This window comes from Girardinichthys multiradiatus, chromosome 4 (assembly GCF_021462225.1).
Source record: "Girardinichthys multiradiatus isolate DD_20200921_A chromosome 4, DD_fGirMul_XY1, whole genome shotgun sequence".
Classification (NCBI taxonomy): Eukaryota; Metazoa; Chordata; class Actinopteri; order Cyprinodontiformes; family Goodeidae; genus Girardinichthys; species Girardinichthys multiradiatus.
The window spans coordinates 25145215-25168679 of NC_061797.1; the positions used below are offsets into that span (position 1 = coordinate 25145215).

At 36.5% G+C, this 23465-nt stretch overlaps 1 protein-coding gene across 4 annotated transcripts in view; it reads left to right on the top strand.

The window, feature by feature from the left end:
- The window catches only part of syt7b (synaptotagmin VIIb), a 162982-nt gene extending 140683 nt beyond the window's left edge, over positions 1 to 22299 (top strand). For all 4 annotated transcript variants that reach the window (XM_047363883.1, XM_047363886.1, XM_047363884.1 and 1 more), the window contains 6 exons: positions 7957 to 8092; positions 13957 to 14224; positions 14303 to 14472; positions 14793 to 14907; positions 15093 to 15292; positions 16971 to 22299. In XM_047363883.1, the coding sequence (XP_047219839.1) occupies positions 7957 to 8092; positions 13957 to 14224; positions 14303 to 14472; positions 14793 to 14907; positions 15093 to 15292; positions 16971 to 17075 (994 nt within the window). In that variant the 3' untranslated portion in view covers positions 17076 to 22299. The remainder of the gene's footprint in view (positions 1 to 7956; positions 8093 to 13956; positions 14225 to 14302; positions 14473 to 14792; positions 14908 to 15092; positions 15293 to 16970) is intronic.
- Positions 22300 to 23465: the final 1166 nt, after the last annotated feature.

Consider the following 23465-nt stretch of genomic DNA (forward strand, 5'->3'; position numbering starts at 1 on the left):
TTCTTTTTCTAGAGGGTGTTGACTGGTGCTGTGATGGGAACAATGTCACATCATTGCTTCTCTTTCAGTGTGGATGACTGTCGGCCTGTCCAGATTGCTTCATTGCTAAACATTAAATAAATAAATAATTTTGTTTTCTAGACAGTTTTTCAGCATTGATATGAAGTTAATGTGAGCTTGCAGTAAAATTGCTTTCTATAATGGTTAAAGCTCTAACTGAGAATGCTACATTTTTTTAAAAGTTGCTAGTGAAACTGTCGTGCACACACACTCACACCTATGCACCAACACACAATGACTATAAATGGTTGAAGGTCATACAAACACAGGTTACTATAAGATCAATGTGGACTGCCTACTTTAATGCTGGATTGAATCTGGAATGAATAAAGTTAATCACGCAGTCAGAAAACTGTCCTGTGATATTATTTTTGTAGAGCAAAACTTCCCTGGCACATGTTGGCAACCATCTGCTCCCTATGGGGTGCCTGAAATGCAGCAACAGGACACAGGTTTAAAAAAAACAAAAACAAAACTGCTCTGCTGTATGAAGCAAAGCATTAAGCTTAATAAATACCAGAAATTGATGATATAAGTGCTTATGAATACGTTTTTGTATTCCATTGTAAGGTAAGGTAATGATTTTGGTATGGCTTTTTAATGACAAAATTTTAATGACAAAATCCCCTTTTCAGGATGATGGTAGAAATACATTTATTCTTATTTACTTTTTTGTAATTTCTAAGTAGAATATTATTTATTATGAAAAGCTCTCTTTTTCTGTTTTGGAACATTGTGTGTTTGATGTTTCATTGTTTGTTTTTTTCTGTTGTTCACTACTAGTCATATGAAAAAATAGGACACCCTCAACAGCTTCTATGTTTTTGTAGCAAATTTGGACATCCATCTATCCCTCCATTCATCCATCCATCCATCCATCTATCCATCCATCCCATCCATCCCATCCATCCATCCATCCATCCATCCATCCATCCATCCATCCATCCATCCATCCATCCATCCATTGATTTTTTAATGGATTGATTGTCTTAACTGGCTTATTCTTGCACTCTTCCAGGGTGCTGGTGCTTACCTCCAGTGGTCATTGAAATAGAGGCAGGGTACATCTTGGGGACAGCACACCAGTCTATCACAGAGACACACAGGACAAACATTTTATGCACGCTCACACTCATACTTAAAACATTATGACTTGGATCAAACATTTTGGAGATCTTTCCACAAGCTTCTAACAACAGTTTGCTGGAGTTTTGGCCCATTACTCCAAGTTGAATTGGTACAACACATTTGTGCATATACTACATATATTTCTGCATATACATTTGCGCAAATTGTTCTTTTGTTATGAGATCTATTTTGTGAAGAACACTAGTCCCTCCTCCTTTGACCTGGATAATGACAGGATATTTCTATTGTGTTTTTGTTTGCTTACAATTATTTAACCTGATGACTGTGACAGAAATTGAACCCAAGGAGAGCCAGACTTGTAGTGGTCCATGGTTCTCTTGCCGATATCTTGTTTGATGTCTTTTATTTAAAGTTTTGTGGCTCTAGTGGCCTTTATTCATTGATGCTGGACAGGACGAAGGGCAGTGAGAAAAGGGGAAGTAAACAGTCCATGGCTGGGAATCAAACCCTGGACAGCTGTATTTTTGGACTGTAGCCTTACCATGTGGTGCAGCTGTTCTACCACTAGGATATGCCATAGAACATGACTAGAGGTGACCCTTTAGTTAACTGAAATGTTGTGAATTAACCTATAAGAAGCTTACAAAGCCATGACCTCTTCATCATCTGGGCTTTTAGAAATTGCTAAAGGAATTGTAATCTTTATGTATGTAAACGTCTGACTTTGAAGAAAGTAATCTAAAAGTTTCATTATTCTCACATTCAGCAAACAGAATTAACTTTGACCATCCTAATTGACCTAAAATGGAAACTGTTTAGTTAATGTCATTTTCTGTTCTTTTCTGGTTACAATAGCTTCATAAATGAGTAAATAAATAATCAGGTGCCATTGCCAAGCTTCCAAATGAATGAACATACTTCTCAGACTTCACATGTTGCTTTGCCTGCTTTGTTCTTGTGATTTTACTCCTCACTAACAGAGCTCCTTTTTACATGATTTCCAACCCAGCCTTTTGTACTGTAATAACTTCTTTGATACACATTTATCAGAGCTTGATGAATGAAGCATGTTTTTTTCATTTATTCAGTCTCCCTTAATCAACGCTGTGCAGGCTCTCCAGCAGTGAATAGTTATGGAACATAGAAGAAAATAAGATGTGTCTGCATTGTCCTTTGGGGTGTAATGACCTGCTTTGTCCAATTACACAGAAGATGGCTTTCAACTCAGATTGAGGCCAGGAGGTTAGAAGTCAGGGATTCTGCGCTTCCCTCGTGTCAGATTGAAGGGGTCGTTTCTCTAGGCTCATTCCTATTGAGCACTCAGAAGATTGCTTGCCTCTGTGTGGGTGCACCTATTTGTTTCATATTAAAGACTTGCTGGCACTTTAATTGCATTTCCCTGCCATTAAAAAAGCTAAGTGCTTAATAACAGCAAAGTTTGTTTCAGTCAGATTATCTAGATTGATTTAGCAGAAGGAGAAGAAACCTCCACAGGTGCTCATTCCCGTTTTAGCCTGTTGACTGTCATGACTGGAGGTTATCTTGCACTTTTTTTTTTTCACATTTACAAATCAGCCATTTGCAGCATGAGCGCATACTCGCACTTTGGCAAGCATGAAGAGGTGTCTTCACACAGTGTTGGAGGAGTGAAGCCATAGGGAAGTCAAAGAGTGTGTTGTAGAAGCCTCTGTGAATGCTTGGTCCCTTTGCCTGTAGGACTGCATGCTATTTTCAATATATTGCCCTCTCAGTGGAACTTTCTTGGATTTTGCTGACCTATTTTGGAGGCTCGTGTAACCATCGTTACTGAAACCCAGTGAAAAATGTATGATGGTCGGCAGTACAACCTTAAAAGGGAGCACACTCTTTCGTAGTCATGGCTACAACAACCTCTGAGGGATGAATTATGTAACTGGTGTTGTGCTTTAGATGAGATTGTCTCTGCCAGTGAAGAGGGTCAACTTGCATCTTTAGACACTTATCCTCTTTTTACATGTTTTCAAACATTTGTCAAGATACATTCATGTTCACATTTTTAACCCTTCTAACATAATAAATGCTGAGTTTTAGATGTAATTATTTTTCCTTTACCCACAAAACACATATTTTTCATGTTTAAATAGTGCCTTTATGTCTTTGCCCAAAAAACTGCCATTGCATGTAAGCAGGCATGTATATTTTGATGCTGAGTATGTTCCAAATATGTGTAAACCTGCATGAATGAACTCATTTGATTACCACCCCTAGTCTCCCCAGACGTTTTTGCAGTGTCAACATTTGTGGTTGGAAGTCAACCTGTGCTGCTTTGACAGGCGTTTGTTTTCATTCAACATCACCACATGCTATTCTGTGTAGTGACTATGACACGCAGAGACCACAACTTAATCTGTGTTGTGCTAAAATTTAGAGTATTGGGGAAATATTTTCATCGGGCACAAATTTTATAATATATTTGTTACACTTCCTAAACAGAAACTTTAGCTGTGATAGCAGTATATATATATATCTTAAATCATGTGCTCTGCATGACCTAGATAATGCAAAGTCAAATATTCCCATTGGAACAGTAGAATAAAAACAAGAGCTCCAATTTAAATCTAAGTAAAACTGCCCAGCTGTGTTTTTATAGGATTCACCATGCTTCAGAGGCTCTTAGGAAGGCCAGACCCTCCTACAGCCAAGCATTTACAGTTCAGGCTGCAGAAACCCATCTGACAGGCATGTATTATCTACTGTATAATCAAAGTAAAGCACACCTCAGTCATGTAGCTGAGCTACAATTGATTTGTTATAAAGAGCACTAAAAATATCCCATGAATTGCCATACAATTATGATAAAACAAGTATTGTGTAATGTAACAAAAATGAAAAAAAACCCTGTGCATGTCATCACTACTAAAATAAGCGTAACTTCTAAATATAAAGCCTTTGGTGAGGGATCACAAGTGACAAATGAACATCTATCTTTTCAAACTGTTTTACAGTATTGCTGATTGGTGAGAGAAATGGTATGGTTATAAACTTATGCATTAAAGTAGGTGGTAATATCCATATTAATGTTAGCTGCAGTGTTGGCCATTGTGAATTTTAAAATGCTTAGGTTTCTCAGGGGAGTTGCCCACTCCAATTTCATACCTCTGTTCTGAAATCTTTGCACATTTGTTTAATTCTCTTTGGAGGAACATATTTTGGAGAATTTTGGAGACAAATAATCAAAAACTCCTCAAATGTTCAATTAAATTTGTTTTAATTTTATATTAGTTTCTAAAAATTTTATATTGCACCCTATTTCCATTGATTGTGGTTCTGTGATTCCTATTTGGGCCAATAAACTCTCCATAAATAATGACAAATTCTGGCCACTGATTATAACATAATAACTTTGAACAACCTCCTGATGGTTGGGGGCTCCTATTTATTAAGTCTTATAAACATGTTGAACCAGCAATAAACTATGAATGAATTCTTAAACCTCACTTTAAATGATTTGTTGAAAAGCTCAGGTATTTAATTAAAATGATAAAAATCTATTGGCCACATGGTACTGTTTTATTGAGTTATATAGATTCATATCTTGATGGATGGATGGATGGATGGATGGATGGATGGATGGATGGATAGATAGATAGATAGATAGATAGATAGATAGATAGATAGATAGATAGATAGATAGATAGATAGATAGATAGATAGATAGATAGATAGATAGATAGATAGATAGATAGATAGATAGATAGATAGATAGATAGATAGATAGATAGATAGATAGATAGATAGATAGATAGATAGATGGATAGATAGATAGATAGATAGATAGATAGATAGATAGATAGATAGATAGATAGATAGATAGATAGATAGATAGATAGATAGATAGATAGATAGATAGATAGATAGATAGATAGATAGATAGATAGATAGATAGATAGATAGATAGATAGATAGATAGATAGATAGATAGATAGATAGATAGATAGATAGATAGATAGATAGATAGATAGATAGATAGATAGATAGATAGATAGATAGATAGATAGATAGATAGATAGATAGATAGATAGATAGATAGATAGATAGATAGATAGATAGATAGATGGATAGATAGATAGATAGATAGATAGATAGATAGATAGATAGATAGATAGATAGATAGATAAGTGTGTGGTCCTTTAAAGCTAGCTAAACCAACCCAGGAGATAAATAAACAATCATGTACACAGTCTGTACAGGTGAGAGTCAAGTTAAGATGGCAAACAGTGATGTGTGTGTGAGTGTGTGGTTATTTAAGGATACACACTGTTCTCTGATGTGTTAGGGGCTGATATCAGAAGCTAAAATAAGCATCAACCTGACCTGTTGAAAAGAAAATATTATGCATTGTTTCAGATGTCTACATTAATAGACCCAAGCTGAGTAAAGCTTTATTTGACAGCGCCATGAAACAGAGCTCGCAGTTCGAATTGAGTCGTTCCTGCATTGTTCGCGCTCTGACCTGCAGATCACAGGAAATCAACGCAGAGTGACGAATCCATTCTTCTCTCTTCCACGCCGCATCCTTTTCTCCTCCTCATTCAGTGTCGCTCTACTTCTGCCTGTCTCTTTGCTATAAAATCCCTGTCTGTCTCTTACTCTTCCCTCTCCAGCATCTATCTGTTCTATTTGCAAGTGGAACATATCAGATCTCTTCTTTTTCTCGCCTTTAAAACATCTGACTCTTTACTCAAACTAAATTTGGTTCTATGTGTTTCTTGGATTTTTATCCGCATCTTACTCCTTAATTCATCCCTCAGCCTGTTTTGTGTGTTATTAAGAGCTTCCATTGATGTTTCAGTTTCACATCAGTTTTAGTGAACAACCTCAATTTGTTCTGTTAATTAGTCCCCAGAGTTTTAACAAATATTTTCCTTCAGTTTTTCTCAGCCTTATAGTCTTCAGATATCTTTCCTCATTAATGATCTCTTCGCATAATCTAACAGAACTTCTGTTTAGTTGGACTGCTTTGCAGTCTGTTTGTTTTTCACTCTTTTCACTCACTTATGGCAGTAAATGCTTATCTTCATTCTTTTTGTAAATACACTTCAAGTGACATCAGATTTTAGGGTTTTTACTGCCTACCATGGTATTACTTTACAGTCATATTCAATAAATTAAAATATGGGTTCTGATGCTCCTTTGTCAGATGAAATGTACCTCTGAACAGGAATTAAACATACTTTTCATTAAGCCCACATTTCTGTATTAGAAATGTTTTTATTGGTCTGATGTAATAATCTTATTTTAAATGCTGTATTTTCATTAGTTGGAAGATCATCGTAATTAATAGAAATAAAGGCTTTTAAACATCGGTATGTGTTTAATTCATCTCTTTAATTTGTTTCACTTAGTTAATAGAGTTACTGAAATAAAACTTTTCAATAATATTCTTATTTATTTAAAGGGTCTGTACATATATGCGCCAAGGAAAAATGTGAAGCATGTTCTTTTAGATATGTCACTAATCTGCAAAGCTTGTTTGTTGTAGATGAATGTATTTATTGTTATTACTATTATTTGCAAAACTGTTGGGTTTACAGTCATAACAAAAGGAGTTTCTGTTTTCCACATATAAACTAACATTTTTAAAATGTTAGTACTGTTGAGTTATTTTTTCACCCTAAAATATATACAATATGTTATTTTCCTGCAGCACAATTTCAGTTATGCATTTGCAACCTGGCTTACAAAAATAGCTGGTAAATGTATAAAATAATGCAAATGTCTCATAGAAGGACAATGGGGTTAACTTTGACACCCAACATGACATTCTAAGAAAACAAGCCTGCCTTTTCAATTAACAAGTCGCATTTTTGCTCAAAGACTACCCTAAATGTTGCACATTGTTTCTTTGAAGGTAGAATTGTCTTTTAAACAATAAATGCACAACATATCAATTGATAAAATATATAATTTTATCTGTTTTGGTATCAGGATGTTTTGAAAAAGTTGGGAACTGCATTAATAGACCCAACAGTGACATCAGTTTAGTAGCATTTGGATTAAAATGAGCATCCAAACAATAATCCCAGAGGGACTTTTAGAGTTGATATGAAGAAGATAGAAAAAGGTTTTTCAATAATATAGATAGATAGATAGATAGAGTTGATATGAAGAAGATAGAAAAAGGTTTTTCAATAATTTACGGAAATGTCTGTACATAAGAATAAGGGTCATTTTTTTTATAAAGAAAAAAGACTAACTTTACAAGTGTAATGTGATCTGAGTGTCTTAAAATCTTTCATGCTGCATCTTTCAGGTTAAAGAAAATAAGCATCAACTATCTTCTTATCAGCAAACAGTTCAAAGCCAACTCACTGTGCTCTTATAGAGGTGTCTGATAGCAGCACACACTGTGTCAGTACCATAACAATGCACTGTTGTTTAATGCAAGTATAGAAAGAGCCATATATGCTGCCATCCAGATGGTTAAATCAGGCAGATGATGTCAAAGCTTATTCTGCTTGTTGAAGTCTCCTTTGTACATCAGCCTGATACTTTGTAGGCCCACCTGTTGTTCAAATTTCTCCTCAGGAACTATTCGAAGTCGGCAGGGGAGAACGGTTTGCTTTTTTTCACTAAAGTTGTAGAATTGTCCAAATTTGCTGTAAAATTTACTTTTTCACTTAATTGCTATTACAAGCATACATCAACAAAAACAGCATCATACAGAAAGAGCAGAGAAGAATGTGGGTTTATCTTTCGCTATTTTTATACAATACAAATATCACCATCTCTAACAGGATATGTCTATTATTGTGTGCACTTTACCAGAACTCCAGGAAACAAACCAGGCAGCAGCCCCAGAGGTCAGACCCCAGATGAAACCGGACGTCGCCAAGGGCAGAACCACGAAGCCAACTCTTCTGGCAACGACTTGGCCAACTCAGTCACCAGTGACATGCTTATGGTAACTCACACTATCAACTCTGTGTATACAATATACAGCGCCTTGCTAAAGTATTCATACCCCTTGACCCTTTTCAAATTTTTTCATGTTACAACCACAAATGTCAAAATATTTTAAAGAAATTTGGTTTTTGTGAGGTTTGTGCGATACCAAGAAGGAAAATTATCCTGAAAATTATCATTTTCTTTTCATTTTTCACAAAACAAAAATCTAAACAGTGTTGCTTGCATGTGTACACAGCCCCTTTTACTCTGATACCCCTAAATAAAATCCAGTGCAATTCATTTGAAGTCATGTCATAGGTGAAAGCAAGTTGTATTTATTTAATCAAACTGGAGAACATACAAATAGGAATTTATTATTGGTTTTTGAAGCAAATGATCATAAAATATCAATGTTAAGTTATATAATCTATATCAGTAATAAAGGAGAGGATTCTGAAGTTTTGTCAGATTTTTGAAGTTTACTTATTTAATGCTGAGATTTGGAAAAATACAAGAAGTAAAGTACTTTAAAAGTCACTTAAGGGTCTGCTCAAAGAGGCCGTTGTACAGAAGTAACCTTTTTGTTTTTCTTTATACTTTGCTTGCAAGGAGCCCAACTTTCTTGCGATTATCTAAGGTGGTCATGTTCAAAAGTTCTCCAGGCCTTTCAAAGTTTTTCTTTATACTTTTCCTGCTTTTTCATTAATTTTTCTGTCCAGTACTTTTACATGACCATGACAGCAGGTTCTGTAGGTGCTTAAATAATCAAGAAGCTGGCCAAGTGGAGGACAAAGGCAGAGGTGTCGAATCTTAAAGACAGCAGGTGAACTATCTAAAAAGTAAAACAAGAAATATTCAGTAAAGGTTTGACTCAGAAGCTGATAAATGTTTCATCCTGCAGCTGATCATCTACTGTACGTCAAGTTTTTATAGACAGTTAATCAACTCATTGGTGTAAAATACTGTTTTATGTCTACTTATCTTTGGTAATGTTTTAAATTAAACTAAAGAAAGAGGAAGAAAATGTTTCTTTGTGACAGACTGCACACAAACTATCTTAAGATCACATTTAGAATAATACTTATGGGTAGATGTAATACAATGTTTTTTTTATTTTATTGGGGGGGGGGGGGGGGGGGCTTCTTTATGCCCGATTGATTCGTAGATCAGAGAGTGGTTTTAGAAACAGAAAAAAAATGGTTTGAAAATGATCAGGTGTTTGAAAGAAATTGCTCATGAACATCAGCTAAATTGTATCAGCTAAATTCTGTTTGTTGAGTTAGAGGCCCACTTGTTTTAAGGAAAGTTGTACAGAAGGTTTTTCATCTTTCATCCATTCTCTCAGAGAGAACTGTCTTCAACCCACTCATTTCTCCCACCTGTGGAGCATTATTGTTCGCTCCTGCCGTGGAGTTTTCTGGGCTAACTCAGATGTGCAATAATCATCCTCCTGAAGCAAGAGCTGGGAGGGGGAGGCGGGCATGTGCCTTCTTCAGAGAGTTTTGGTAATTAGCTGTGAAGGAACCTGCAATGATGTGGGTGCTGTGAGAATATGGCAGAGATGGGTGCGAGTACTTTGTAATTACGGGGGTTTCATGGTGATTTCGTGAAATTAATGCTGGCAGCTCTTAATGATAATGCTCAACTTGGTCAGTTTTGCCAAAGGCATCTATAGGAGCCTCCTTTAAAGCTAAATGTACTCCCCTTCTGCACTTTTGAGCCCCTCTGTGAGAGAGAGAGAGAGAGAGAGAGAGAGAGAGAGGATTATAGAGGATTATATATTCTTTAATATTCAACTTTTTTTAAAAGACTGCACGAAAGAACCACCAAGAATATTATTATCTACAGACTTCTAAGCAATGATCATTGGTTTCCATAAAGCCCTTTAAAACATTTTTCTTTCTTGTTTTGTGTGTTGGCAAGTCATACTAAAATCAAGTTATTTTCAAGACCAAATCACTGGCTCAAATTTAGTTCAAGTACTTCATTGTCAGGTATGTTCAGGTCTCAGCTCCAATTGCGCTTTCTCAGCCAGCAAAACAAGAGAGAGCAAAACAAACACAATAAAATGCAAAGAAGAAAACCAAATTGACGGTAATGTAAACGTTTTATGTATTCTTCCTGTTAGAGTTTAGCGGCCTTCTTGTCTGTGATATGAAGCTATTGGAGTATTTACAGTGGAAGTGTGTATGTTGTTGGTTTTTTCCGAAAACAGGGAGTGATAAGACCAATGGGCTTGATCAGACTTGCCCTGCTCCAGATTTCTGAAACCTGCAGACGGGTGAATAAAAAAATAACTTCTAATATGACCCAATGCAAGGGAGCAGTTCTTAACAGTGGCTGCTTTTTTTTTTAAACCATGTTTGTTCAAATAAACAATTAAATATTACAAGATGCATAGTTTGTAGAGGTTTAATGCATCAGTGTATTTACATATTTTAAACACGGAGTGAGACTGGTGAGAGGTTTTAACTATATAATAACTTAAATGCCTTTCACTTTCGCTGAGATCTTTTAAAATTTAAATATTTTTATAGTTTGAAAATAATATGATGGAAAATTTTAGTGGTTATTAAACTGTAACTTTTTAAAACCTTTGGTTTAAAAAAAACTGGAAACTAGCTCATGCATACTGCCTACAGACTGTTTTGGAAAGAAAATATAATAATAATGAGCGATAATGTAAGAACTGTAACAGAAGGGAGGACTCCAGGAAACAGAGAGAGCTCAGATGCAGAAAAAGCAATTTAGGCCAGCTGTTGGGTGGAGGACTGCATAATAACAAGTGATCATTTTTAGCATGGAGAAAAAGACTGAGCAGGACCATCAGGAATGAGTGTGAACTTTTACAATTGCATATTAAAATTTTCAAACTTCTCCCTGAGTAATCCCCCACCACTAGAACTTTGTAGCCCAGGTTTCTTTTCCTTTTCCTTCAGCCTCAACATCATCCATTATTTGGTCTATTTTGCAATAGTTGTTCAGCTTCTCATCTCCTCATAGTTTAGCAGATTTCCTGCCCTTATCGCAAAGCAGATGCAACTTTACAACAATATGTTCTTTAGGCAGTAAGAAGGTGTGTTTTCGCATTATTATAATGTGCACAATTTGTGTCCTCTAGAGCCCAGCTTTCTGAATATGGTGTGATACCACCTTTTTCTAAACATGGGAGTGTTCAGTCCGTGTGGAAATACAAAGAGTTAAAGAGATGTTAAAGAGATAACTCGTACCCTAATAAAAAGGGTAATTATCTCGTAAATCCTAAAACTAATAAATCCTAAAACATCACTTAAAATGGTTTTTTATTGTTTAAAGTTTAGTCCATGAAGCCAAATCAGCTACATTATGTTTTCCAGTCCTTATCAGTTCCATCTGTAGTTTGTTTTCAATTTTCTCTTTTTTTGCAGCAAACACTGATTGGCATATAGACGGCTATCAGTAAATGGTACATTCTAACTAAAGTTACATGAAAACATACCTCAGAAGACTTAATTTGCTGTTTTTGTATAATATGCATGTGAAGCTGATATTTAGAACATTACTATTTTTTGTCTTTTATTACTGGACCACATAAAAAGTAAGCAAATTTGTGTTTGGTTATATTTTTTCTTTGTCATAACGCTTCTTGAGCACCAGAGTTCAGTCTGTGTATTGTGCCAATGAAATGCTTTTGGTGGAGGCAGTGTGATGGTGTAGGACAACATCTCTCTTACTGGCCGAGCAAGGCTTGTCATCAGTAAGGCAATCTCAATGATTAGAGATATAGAGATAAGAGTCTGCAACAAGTGATAATCCCATATCTCCACTATTAGGAATCAAACTGCACACTCCAGGATGTCAAAGCTCACCCCCACTGATCAGGGTTAATCAGAAGCCTTTTTCACAAAACCCTTTCTATCCCAAACCCATAAGAAGAGACACCACTGAGCTCCCTCTTGGTGTTCACAGATTACAAGTTGAGACAGCAATATCCAGCACAGCTGTGAGTTTTCAAAAAGAAAGCCAGGAGTGTTGACATCAATGCAACACTATGCATGAAATCTGCTGAAGTCTACCTATACTGTTTCATTTAATAATTATGAATGAACTCTTGGATCAGCAAAGGCTTCAGATTTTATTATTTGTTGACAATGATTTCTGAGTCTTGTTTATGCCTTTAAATCCTGCTGGCTGGTCGCACAAATCATACATTATCTCCACTTCAGTCATGTGACCTGCAAAGCTGGCTTGCCCCTATACAAGTCAGCTGATGTGGGGCTGTAACTACCTTGCTTGGCGAATCGGGTCATAGCAGCGGCAGGCAGACTTTTGCCGCACTTGCCACATCAGCCTATTTACAAAACACATGGAGATGGCAAAAAGTCCCTTTAATTCCATTTCAGGGGTGTTTGCTATAGGGGGCTAGACCAGGGGTCTGTAACCTGCCACTCCAGAGCAACGAGTGGCTCTTTGGACCTTCCACAGAAATGATAGAAATGATAAAGAAACAACTAATGTTTTCTAAGGACAGATATAATTTAATCTATAATCACATATAATAATTACAATTCAGGTTTTAGCAGTTTTTCAGTTTTTTCATTGAATATTACATTTAATTTCCACAACCAAATTATTCCAGTGACATTTTTAGATCTATTTTTTTTTGTCATCAGATTGGAATTTATGGGCTTTTTTACATCATTTTCCACAAATAAAAATCCCATACAAGATCCTCTTTTTGCAAAAGTTTTATTTTAATGCCTTGTTTTTTTATTTTATTTTTTTAAATGACAACAAATTTTCTATAGTAGATATTTATCAAAAATTATAAGTTGTCATTTTTTCAAAAGGTCATGTGACATTTGTGGCTCTAAGTTCATTTTATTTAGCTGGACTGAGGGCAAATATGGCTTTTTGGGTGGCAAAGGTTGCAGACTCCTAAGAGTCTGCAAACTCAGCCTGCCTGCAGTCCTAATACAAACCTCATCAGAGAGACCAACACAACCACATTGGTTTACTCATGACAAATGCTGTTTGAGGAACAGGAGGCTTCCCCACACAGTGTGTGACCAAGCTGGTGGCCAGCATGAGGACGAGGTGCCAGGCTTTTGTGGTTGTGTACGGTTTTCTCACACGCCAACGAGGTTGGTTAAGTGGATAAATTTGCCAATATGTGTTGTTTTTCCAAACTTCAATCATCCAATTCAGTAAACAGCCCCAAATAAGAGTCAAAAGAGGAATTAGTTGTTTGGCATTGGCAGAGAGGATTTTTTTATGGACATAACCCATATAGTTAACTTTGCTTTTCAACCCACAAATCCATTTTTGGCGGCACCATTTCAAGGAAAGTACACAGGCTTTTGAACAATACAATATTTATTGCTAGAAAATGTTCTTACACAGTAACAACTGACCAAACCCAAATTTCCTTACTTTTAGTGCCATCTTCTGAGTATGATACTTCTGTATGTATATATAAATATACGATTTTTTACTTACCCTTCAGGTTTCTTAAGTGAAAAGAAATTATGAACAAATGTAATCCCAATATTGAAAAAAAAGTTTCAGAATGAGCCTTTGATAAAAGGAGCCCGAAAATACATTTAGCTGAAGGCCAGTGTTTGAATTTCATAAAAGGAACTATTTGTTGCAACTTTTTCAATTACCTGAATTTATTACAAATTGGATTGAAATTCCCCAGTTTTATTTGTGCAAAATTGTCTGGTACTAGATTACTCTTCTGAGTTAACTGCAGAACGTTTTTATGAAATTGATGTATATCTAGTCTATAACAAAAAAAACTTCAAAATTTTATGAAGAAGTGATTTAGATTATCTTCAGATAACCATTATTATGCTTCAGGCACATGACTGTAACATTTGTGCGTCTCATATGCCTCAGCTGTCACCAGGTTCTGAGGAGGACGAACACGAGGGTCCAGTGTGTGAGAAACTGGGTCGAATCCAGTTCAGTGTTGGATACAGCTTTCAGGACTCCACTCTCACTGTCAAAATTCTCAAGGGCCAAGATTTGCCTGCTAAGGATTTTTCAGGCACGTCTGATCCTTTTGTGAAAATTTACCTGCTCCCAGACAAGAAGCACAAACTGGAGACTAAAGTCAAGAGGAAGAATCTAAACCCCCACTGGAATGAGACATTTTTATTTGAAGGTATTTTTATTTGCATGCACATGTTGCTCATGTCTTCGCATTATGTGAACTGTTGCTCCTTCTCAATGTGCTTCTCAGGCTTCCCATATGAAAAGGTGGTTCAGAGGACTCTATACCTGCAGGTTCTTGACTACGACCGATTCAGCAGGAACGACCCCATAGGGGAGGTGTCCATCCCCCTCAACAAGCTGGACCTGGCCAACATGCAGACTTTCTGGAAGGAACTGATACCGTGTAGTGATGGCAGTGTAAGTCAGGGGCGAGGCAGGGGGAGGACAACGAAGGAGGGAAGTGAAAATGAGGGGAAAGAAGAAGAAGATGGGGTAGAATGTGTGATGTCATTTTTGGCTGCTGTGATGCTCCCGGGGGAGATGTGGCAGCAGAACGATGGGCGAGGGAGGGAGGAAAATATGGAGAGGGTGAAAGGTAGACAAAGATTACACAGACAGCCTGAGTCAGGAACAGGAATGCACAGCAAGAACAGAGGGGAGAAGATGAGATAAATGGGATAAAAAGTAAACAATTTGATGTTATTGTTGTCCTGTGTGGTTATATATATATTTAACAGGGAAGTCGAGGGGATCTCCTGGTGTCCCTGTGCTATAATCCCACAGCCAACACTATCACTGTGAACATCATCAAAGCACGCAACCTCAAAGCCATGGACATTGGAGGCACTTCTGGTATCAATGCTTCTTTGTCTTTTATGCCCATTTATTCATGCACTTCGTCAGAGTCACTGCACCCAAATGCAAGTTAAATTTTTTGTTCTGTGTTGGAAAATGAAATAAAATTTCTGATTTAACAGAAACATTGCGCAGCTATTGTAGTAAACAACATGCCAACTGATATGTTTTGTGTTCTTCAGACCCCTATGTAAAAGTGTGGTTGATGCACAAGGACAAACGCGTGGAGAAGAAGAAGACAGTGGTAATGAAACGCTGCTTGAACCCTGTTTTTAACGAGTCCTTTCCCTTTGACGTGCCGGCCCACGTGTTGAGGGAGACCACCATAATTATCACTGTCATGGACAAGGACAGACTCAGTCGCAATGATGTCATTGGAAAGGTATCTCCTTCCTCTCTCTTTTACGTCTCTTCCCTGCCTCTTCTTCTCTTCCTCTGTTTCTCTGACTCTGACAAACCATTAGCATCTGATGAATTACCCAGTCTCTACTGACCCCTACTGGAACGAACACATCTTATTCTTTCACCGTAAATCAAGTGAAAACAGGAGGAAAATTCTAAGTTAGAATCAGACGCTTTCTTTAAATTTATGGGCAGTTGTAATATGCATTGTTGCATCTGTATACCAACAGAAAGAATGAGAAAATAAGCAGTCAGGAAAGGATTAAAGTGCAGTTTTTTTAATGTGATTCCTTCATTTTTAAAAGCAATAACGTATCAAAAGATGAATCTGGATATTGATTTTCCACTTTTCTCGTATCTGCTTATAAAATGTCTTTAGTTTACAGTCAAGAATTGTTTTAATATTCAGTTAGAAGGCTGCCTTCAGTCCCAAAAGCCAAGATGTATCTGATTGAAAGCAGAAACTCAATATGTCTCTTTATTCTGACTACATCTAGCAACTCTGTTAAGAATGTAGCAGCTGCTTGCAAAACCTCACTAACTAAATATTAATTATCCTACTTTTCTAAATGTAGTAAAGAAGGAAGTCAGCATATGTGAATATATTTTGAAAGTTGTTATATTTTCCTTTTGCACAGAGTTTGAAGTGACTGTATATTGGTTGTAGGATAAAAATGCTGTTGTTGGAGGGTGCTCTGCAACACTCCTCAACTGTAGGCTACCATAATGAGAGTGCAAGATGGGTAACTCTCTTGGAGGATATGATCTCATTCTCCCAAGGGAGATTGAGGATTCCTGATAAATGAGTTGCAGGGAATAATAGATGGATTCTGCCATGAACTTCCAAAATGTTGTCTTATGTATTGAATCACAGTTGTCATTGCAATAGTACTGTGCAATATCGCAGTTGCAAAAAACAGAAAAGATGCAATATTTTTCATGAAATTATCTTTCAGGTTTCAAGAATTTACTAATTGCAAATAAAATGTGTTTGGTTAGTTGTTAGTTAGTTTTTAGGAATTTGTGACAGCGCTTTTTTTATGCCAACCCTTAATTAAATATTTAATCCCATTGTGCATTGTGCATGCTGACTGATTTACTATACTTGGTTTAAACCAAACACCCACTTTTCAATACATATACTAAAGAGATTTTTAACTACTCTAAGAAATGTAAGGAATTTATGTAACATGCTGGAAATAGACTAAAGCAAGGCTCTGCTTCTTCTGGCTGTGTTAGAATGAACTCTGCACAGCTTGGATGACCTATACCAATTACATCCACTGTTACTGCAGTTGGTGTATGTCCTAACCATCCTTAACTACATATATTCTCCACTTGCATCTAGCAATTATAATATATTGCCTGTTTTAACATGCATTCTCAGTAATCAGCTTTTAAAGAAGACTCAATTATTTTATGAAAATGTAATCTCCTCAGGTCAAGTCTCACCCAAAGATCAGTCATGAATGTATCAGCCTTTCAGATGAGATGATTAGAGTTGCAGGGGTCATAGTAAAGAAGAGCTCCCTTAAGGAATAATTATTTTTAAATGGTCTTTACCAAACGTTCCAACTGGTTTTTAAAAAATTCTCGTTACAAGTAACACCAATTTTTATGTAATAATAAAGCAAGTATTAATTCTTTTTGTCTCCCAGATTTATCTTTCATGGAAAAGTGGCCCTGCAGAGGTAAAACACTGGAAAGACATGATAAGTCATCCTCGTACCACCGTGGCCCAGTGGCACTCTCTGAAAGCCTGAGGGGCCCAGCAGCCAAACTGCCTAAAGTGTCCCCTCCCCCCACCGAGAAGTCAGTGTGAGCGTCTCAGCACACATCCCTAAATGCAGCATTGGGCTGTAGACCATGTATTCACCTCTTTGTTCTCAGGCCTCTTTGATATTCCTCGCCCTCAGTCCTTGTGAATCAGCCCTAAGATTGCACCCTCTTGTCAAGTTCTGATTGCCACCTGACTCCTTCACAACGGTGTGTCTGAACTTAAAAATGTCTTTGATGTCTTAGCTCCCTTTTGCCCTTCTTCTATACCATTTATTTCTCAAGATATCTCTCAATCTTTCTTCCATCATATCAGCCATTCCTAGAGTCTAACATCAGAGCAGCTGCTCTTGCTGCCCATGGGTACAAACTACCAACCAAAAATGAATCAAACTGATAGTCAAATCATCCTCTGTGGCAGCAAGAGGGACTGTGTTTGAGAGTGTGACCTGTGGGAATCATGTACCACCTCACGTCCGATGTCTACACTTCCATTTTCGTCTCTGATCCTTCATATCCTCAAAATGCCTAAAAAAACAAAATCAGGAAACGGACACAGGCAATGAAGAAGTGACAGACTGAATTTCAAACAGACTAGAAGTGGATTCTGTTGTTAAACTTTTCTTTGATCATTTTCCCTTCTCACTGCCACCACTGTAATAATTCTCCCCTGGCTGGAACCCTTTTGTCGTCTGTGCGTGATGTGAGTGACGTGCCGTAATCCCAAATGATGTTCTTCAACAAAAAAAAAGGGGTATGAACATGAACATTTAACACTGGTCTGAAAAGGCGAGTGTGGAAAATATTTTTCTTTTATAAAAGAAATCCCTCTGGACCAGAAAAAGTGATTATTGTAATTTTTCTTTATTTTTTATGTTTTTAAAAAATGTTCCTTCAGACACGAAAAATAAGCAAAAAGCCTCTTCCATCTGTGTGGTAGTGTGGATAAATGTATGTGTGAGGGAGTATTTTAGACCTGCACTGCTCAATTAAAGATATTAATGAACTCAAAATTCCCCTTATCATGATGGTAGATTTGGTAAAAGATATTAAAAACGGACGTTTGCTGAATTTTCTGGAAGGACACCAAAATTATAAATGCACATATATCCAGAACTTTGTAAATGCCACTTAAAACAAACTAAAGCATTTTTATACTTGCAGCACCTTTGAACCTGATAAAGATGTGTAAAACTCCTTCAAGTAAATTATTGTTTTATTGCAGCAGCAAAATTTGCTGCAGTTTACTAACAATCATGTTTGAATGTTCTTTTTACCTCCCTTAACCATCCTGCACACAAAGAGTGGTGACTGAAGAAAATTAGGCCCTTGTCCAGGGTTGTTTGGCACAGTTCCAGTTGGTTTAAACATTTTAATTATTGCTATTATATGTAGTGTATATATGAGCAAATTTAGGTGAGTAACTATTTTCCTGTAGCCATTTCTTGATTTGTAAAGATCACACATCAGCCTTACCTAAATAGCATGTTTTCTTGTGTTTTCCATTTTTAAAAGTGACTTAGAAAATCATATTTGTTCATATATTTATGTTAAAATAGGATTTTTCCCCAACTGAATGCACAAATGCACTGGATTTGTTACTACTATAAAATATACATTTATTTAAAGGTTGTTTACTCATCTTTATCAGGTTTTCAGTTAATTGTGAACTGCTGTGTATGCCATAAGTGTGATCTGTTAAAAAACAATTATTGCAATGACCTAAATCACCTCAGTATCACATCATAATGATGTTAGTGATTTCTTAGTAAAGAGTGCAAAACTTAATGCTTACGTTTTTTATAAAACCGGTCAAATTACATAGGATGTTTGTGGGTGTATAGTTGAAACAAATTTGTCATCTTGGCAAAATGACGGAAATCCAAATATATTTTTAACACAGTAATTTTTTGTCAGTTTTAAAAAAAAGGAAAAAAGTCTTAGCATGATAATAATGTTTTTTTGTGTATGTTTATTTGTATAGATCATAATGCATTTAAATACAAAAACACTGCCAGCGTGAAGCAACAAACAAACTAAAAGATAGATGAAAAACTGGATATTTAAAGCAAGAGTTGAAACACACCCTAATGGCAACAGATGAAGTAAATAAGTCATTATTTAATTTTGCAAGAAGGTTAGTTTTATCTCAGGAAAGTTGATATTAAAATGCCAAAATGACACAATAGAAATTATTGAATCAATCCACCGGAATAAAAATTTGTTCCTGACAGAGAAAATTGACTCACGGTCCTTTTTTTGTTCTTCACTGCTGATGTTGAGCTGATGTTTTCCTCTTTGAGACAATGTTCTCAAAGTCTATAGAGATGCAGTAAAAAGGAAAAATCAAAGTACATGTTTTGTACTTCTCCTTTTCTTTTCTTGTTCGGTAATTTCATACGAACTGACGGGCTATAAAAACAGGAAGTAAATGACCAGAGAGTAAATTGTGGCATAATTACACATTCCAATAACTTAAAACTACACTGATGCACTGAGCTGTGCCTTAAAGCACAGAGTACTGCAGTGCCCAGACTTAGTTAGAGCTGATTTTATGTTGGGCTTGGGGTCTGATTGAAGTACAGGTCAGCCTCCTAGGTGTGTGTTTTACTGGCTGAGCTTGACCTCCATCAAGTCCCACATAGGCACGTATTGATCACATGAATGAGAACAAATGAGACTAATAAAAATCTGAGGGGAGTACTTTTACATTCCGCAGTTTGTGTTTGTCTTCTGGAGGTGTGTACGTGTGTCTGCGCTTTGTGTGACTGTCGATATTTGGACTTTTTACTCTCTGTGTGCATCTACAATGAGTTAGAATTTGCCATTTTGACACTGATCTGCATTGTTTACTGTTTTTTAATCCTGTATAAACTCAAATGTAAAAAGGCAAGTGTTGTTTTTTTGTTTTCTTAAAGATTATCCGTTTTTGTAAGACTCACTGCACTTGTTAACGACAATTCTGGAGCAAACCTCTCTTCATAGCAGGGTTATTTTCTTGTGTCTGGTTTGGCTCGAGTGGCAAAAATCTCTAAAAGAAGCCTTTCGAGATTAAACCTCCTTAATCTGACTATCATGAATAAGTTTTTGTTTAGAGCAAAGCAGCTTCCAGTATTCTGTCCTGGATGTCTGATCCGCCCTTCCGATCTGATCCCATCTCACTCAGCGAAAAAGGCGTCTTCTTAACATCTCAGCTGGCGCTCCACCAAAATGCCCCCGTCATGCACACATGCTTCCTGGCACAAAGTGTGCTGCATGTGCCTTGTAAACTCTGCCACGCCTTGCTGTTCACCATATGCGCTCCTACTCAGTTTGTCAGGAAGGGGGGAGGGTTAAAAAAGGGTGAGACAGGAGATAATCAGAATCATCAGCTCTTTGCATCGCTGTTAGCTAAGTCTCAGGTCATAGCGGAGTGTTGAGAGCCTCCTAAAATAAGCAGCAACAGAATCGTCTGTCTGTGTTGAATGCTTGTAGAGCAGTGTAGATCAGAAGATTTTAAATACTGATTAAAAAGTAGTCAATGTCAAAGGTCATGACAAGGTCATTTTAAGGAAAGGAAATGTAGTTTATATTTTGGTAGATATGGTTGAAACTAGATATTTACATACACTGCATAAACACAGATACAATCTTTTTTTTCCTCACTGTGCTGCTTTGGGTCAAGTAGGATTAACAAATGAATTTCTGTTTGCTAAATATCAGAATGATGGATATTGTTTAGATGTTCTTTTTTCAGATTCAGAAGTTTACATAGAGTTCCTTAGTACTTGTTAGAATTGCCCTTTAAACTGCAAAACTTGGGTCAAATGTTTAAAGTGTCCTCCAGAAGCTTTTCACACTGGTTTGCTGAGATTATGGCCCATTCCTCCTAATAAAACTGACGTAACAGAGTCAGGTTTGTAGGCAGCCTTGTTCACACACCTTTTCAGCTCTACCCCCACATTTTCTATTGGAGTGAGGTCAGGGCTTTGTGACAGCCACTCTGAAACACTGATGTCTTATGACATATTTGCACATAATGTTCTTCATTCATGATGTCAACTATTTTATTAAGTGCACCAGTCCCTTCTGCACCAAAACATTGCCCCAACATGATGCTACCACCCTCATACTTCACTGTTGTGATGGTGTTTTTACACTTGCAAACTTTACCATTTTTCCTATAAATGTAACATTGGCCATTGTGGCAAAACACAATGCATCTCCCCAAAAATTAAGGTCTTCATTCCTGAGTGCATTTGCAAACTTTAATTTTTTATGTTACTTTTGGAGTAATCGCTTCTTCTGTCGTTGCAGTATGGGTTTTACTGTGGATAACGATGCTCTGTTAGCAGCTTTAGACAGCATCTCCACAAGGTCTTTTGCTTTTGTTGTGGGTTAATTTGCAGATTATGCACTAAAAGATGTTAATCTCTGGCCCACAGAACCCATCTCCTCCCTGAACTCTGATGGTTAGACATTCTCATGGTGTTTATAATTTTTCAAACAGTTGAACGTGGCACCTTCAGGCATCTGGAAATTTTAATTAAGGATGAACCACACTTTTGAAGGTGATTCTGGATGTATTTTGGATATCTTGGAAGATTTCTTTTGATTTTTCCTTGATGTCACACAAGAATCTGAAGCATTTGAGGTGCTGCTTTAAAATACTTCCGCAGATGTACCTCCGTTTAACCTAAATGTTGGGAATCAGAAGCATAGATAGCCTTGACCTCATCATCTGAGCTTTCCTGAATTGTTTAAGGGCATAGTAATGGTGGTGCATGTATACTTTGAAGTATTAAAATATTCTCTAAAAAAAAATTATCCTCATTATTCTGGTATCTAAAAAAGAGAAGTAATTTGGGTAATCCTAATGGATCTAAAACAAGAAAGGTTTAGTTAATGTCTGACAGTGAGGAAAAAGGGGTTAAGTGTCTTTTTTTTTACCATGTATATAAATATTTGGTTCCAAAGCAGTAAATCAGAGTTTTAGTTAGAAATGTTTGTTTTAACAACTCGAGCTAAAATTCATCTTTCTACACACTTCACATTGCCAATTAACCACACTAATAACGTTTACTGGACAATGTCGTATTCTGTTTCAGGGCATTCTCTTAAGGAACTGCTGGTAACAAAGAAAGGTTAACTAGCAACATTTTCATTTATATGATGTACAGATAATTGTGAAGTGTCCTGTATGTAAAATAAAAAGAAGAAAGTAAATATTTATTGGGATTGTTGATATCTGTCTGTCATCGGGATCACTAACTCCTCTCTTTCAGTTAATTTTTTTCTCGTAGTCACACAGCCATGGGGTGCAGTGTTAAATATCAGCCATTTATTTTTTGGAAGTCTGTAAATTGTAAATAATATACATGTGTATATAAAACAAATATTATTTTGGTCTGGTATTGATATACATTTTTCAGAAGTTCCTTTTTTTAAACTACTAATTTACAGAACAAATATTTACTATAAAGATTCACTCGAGAGGTTCAACAATGAGGTCAGATGAAGATTCAAAGATTGTAAGTTGTGTGAAACGTGAGTAAACATTGCAGTATTTTACAAAAAAATTCAACCTCATACTTATTAGAAAATAAATAACAGCACGTTAAACATGGTAACAAATGCCTTCCAAGCAGTTTACATTATAAACCCCAATGCTGGCATTTTACAGGCAGAACGTTGTTTGATGTTTGGCTGCTAAAGAAAGCAAGGGCTTTTCTTTAAAGGATATTTCCAATCATTTAAATGGATTCTGTGAAGTAGTAGCAGTATTCAGTACCTTACTTGCTGTAGAGATTAGTGTTATATAATGTTGGCAGAATATATGGTTCTTGCTCTCTGGTTATAGAACCAAAAGCTCATGGGAGGCATGCGAGGAATGTCAAAGAGGGCATAGAGAAAGATGTTCGGTTGCCCTCAAGGAAGTCCTGGAAAACCTCAGAACTGATTTAGCAAGGGAAAGCAGAGACCATCCCAGGCTTTGTACTGTTGACTTGGAAAGAGGATGTTGCTAGGCTGTGGAGCACTTTGAGGATCTCCTCAGTTTAGTCAGTATGTTCATGGAGAAGTCTGAGGACTTGGGACAGGGCAGGTCCAGCACCATGACAGAGGTAATTAAAATGATACACGGCAACAGGGTTTTAGTCCATGAGGTGTGGATTATGTCCAATAGAAGATTTAGAATAAACAACAATCATACTAAATGTACAGGTCCTTCTCAAAATATTAGCATATTGTGATAAAGTTCATTATTTTCCATAATGTCATGATGAAAATTTAACATTCATATGTTTTAGATTCATTGCACACTAACTGAAATATTTCAGGTCTTTTATTGTCTTAATACGGATGATTTTGGCATACAGCTCATGAAAACCCAAAATTCC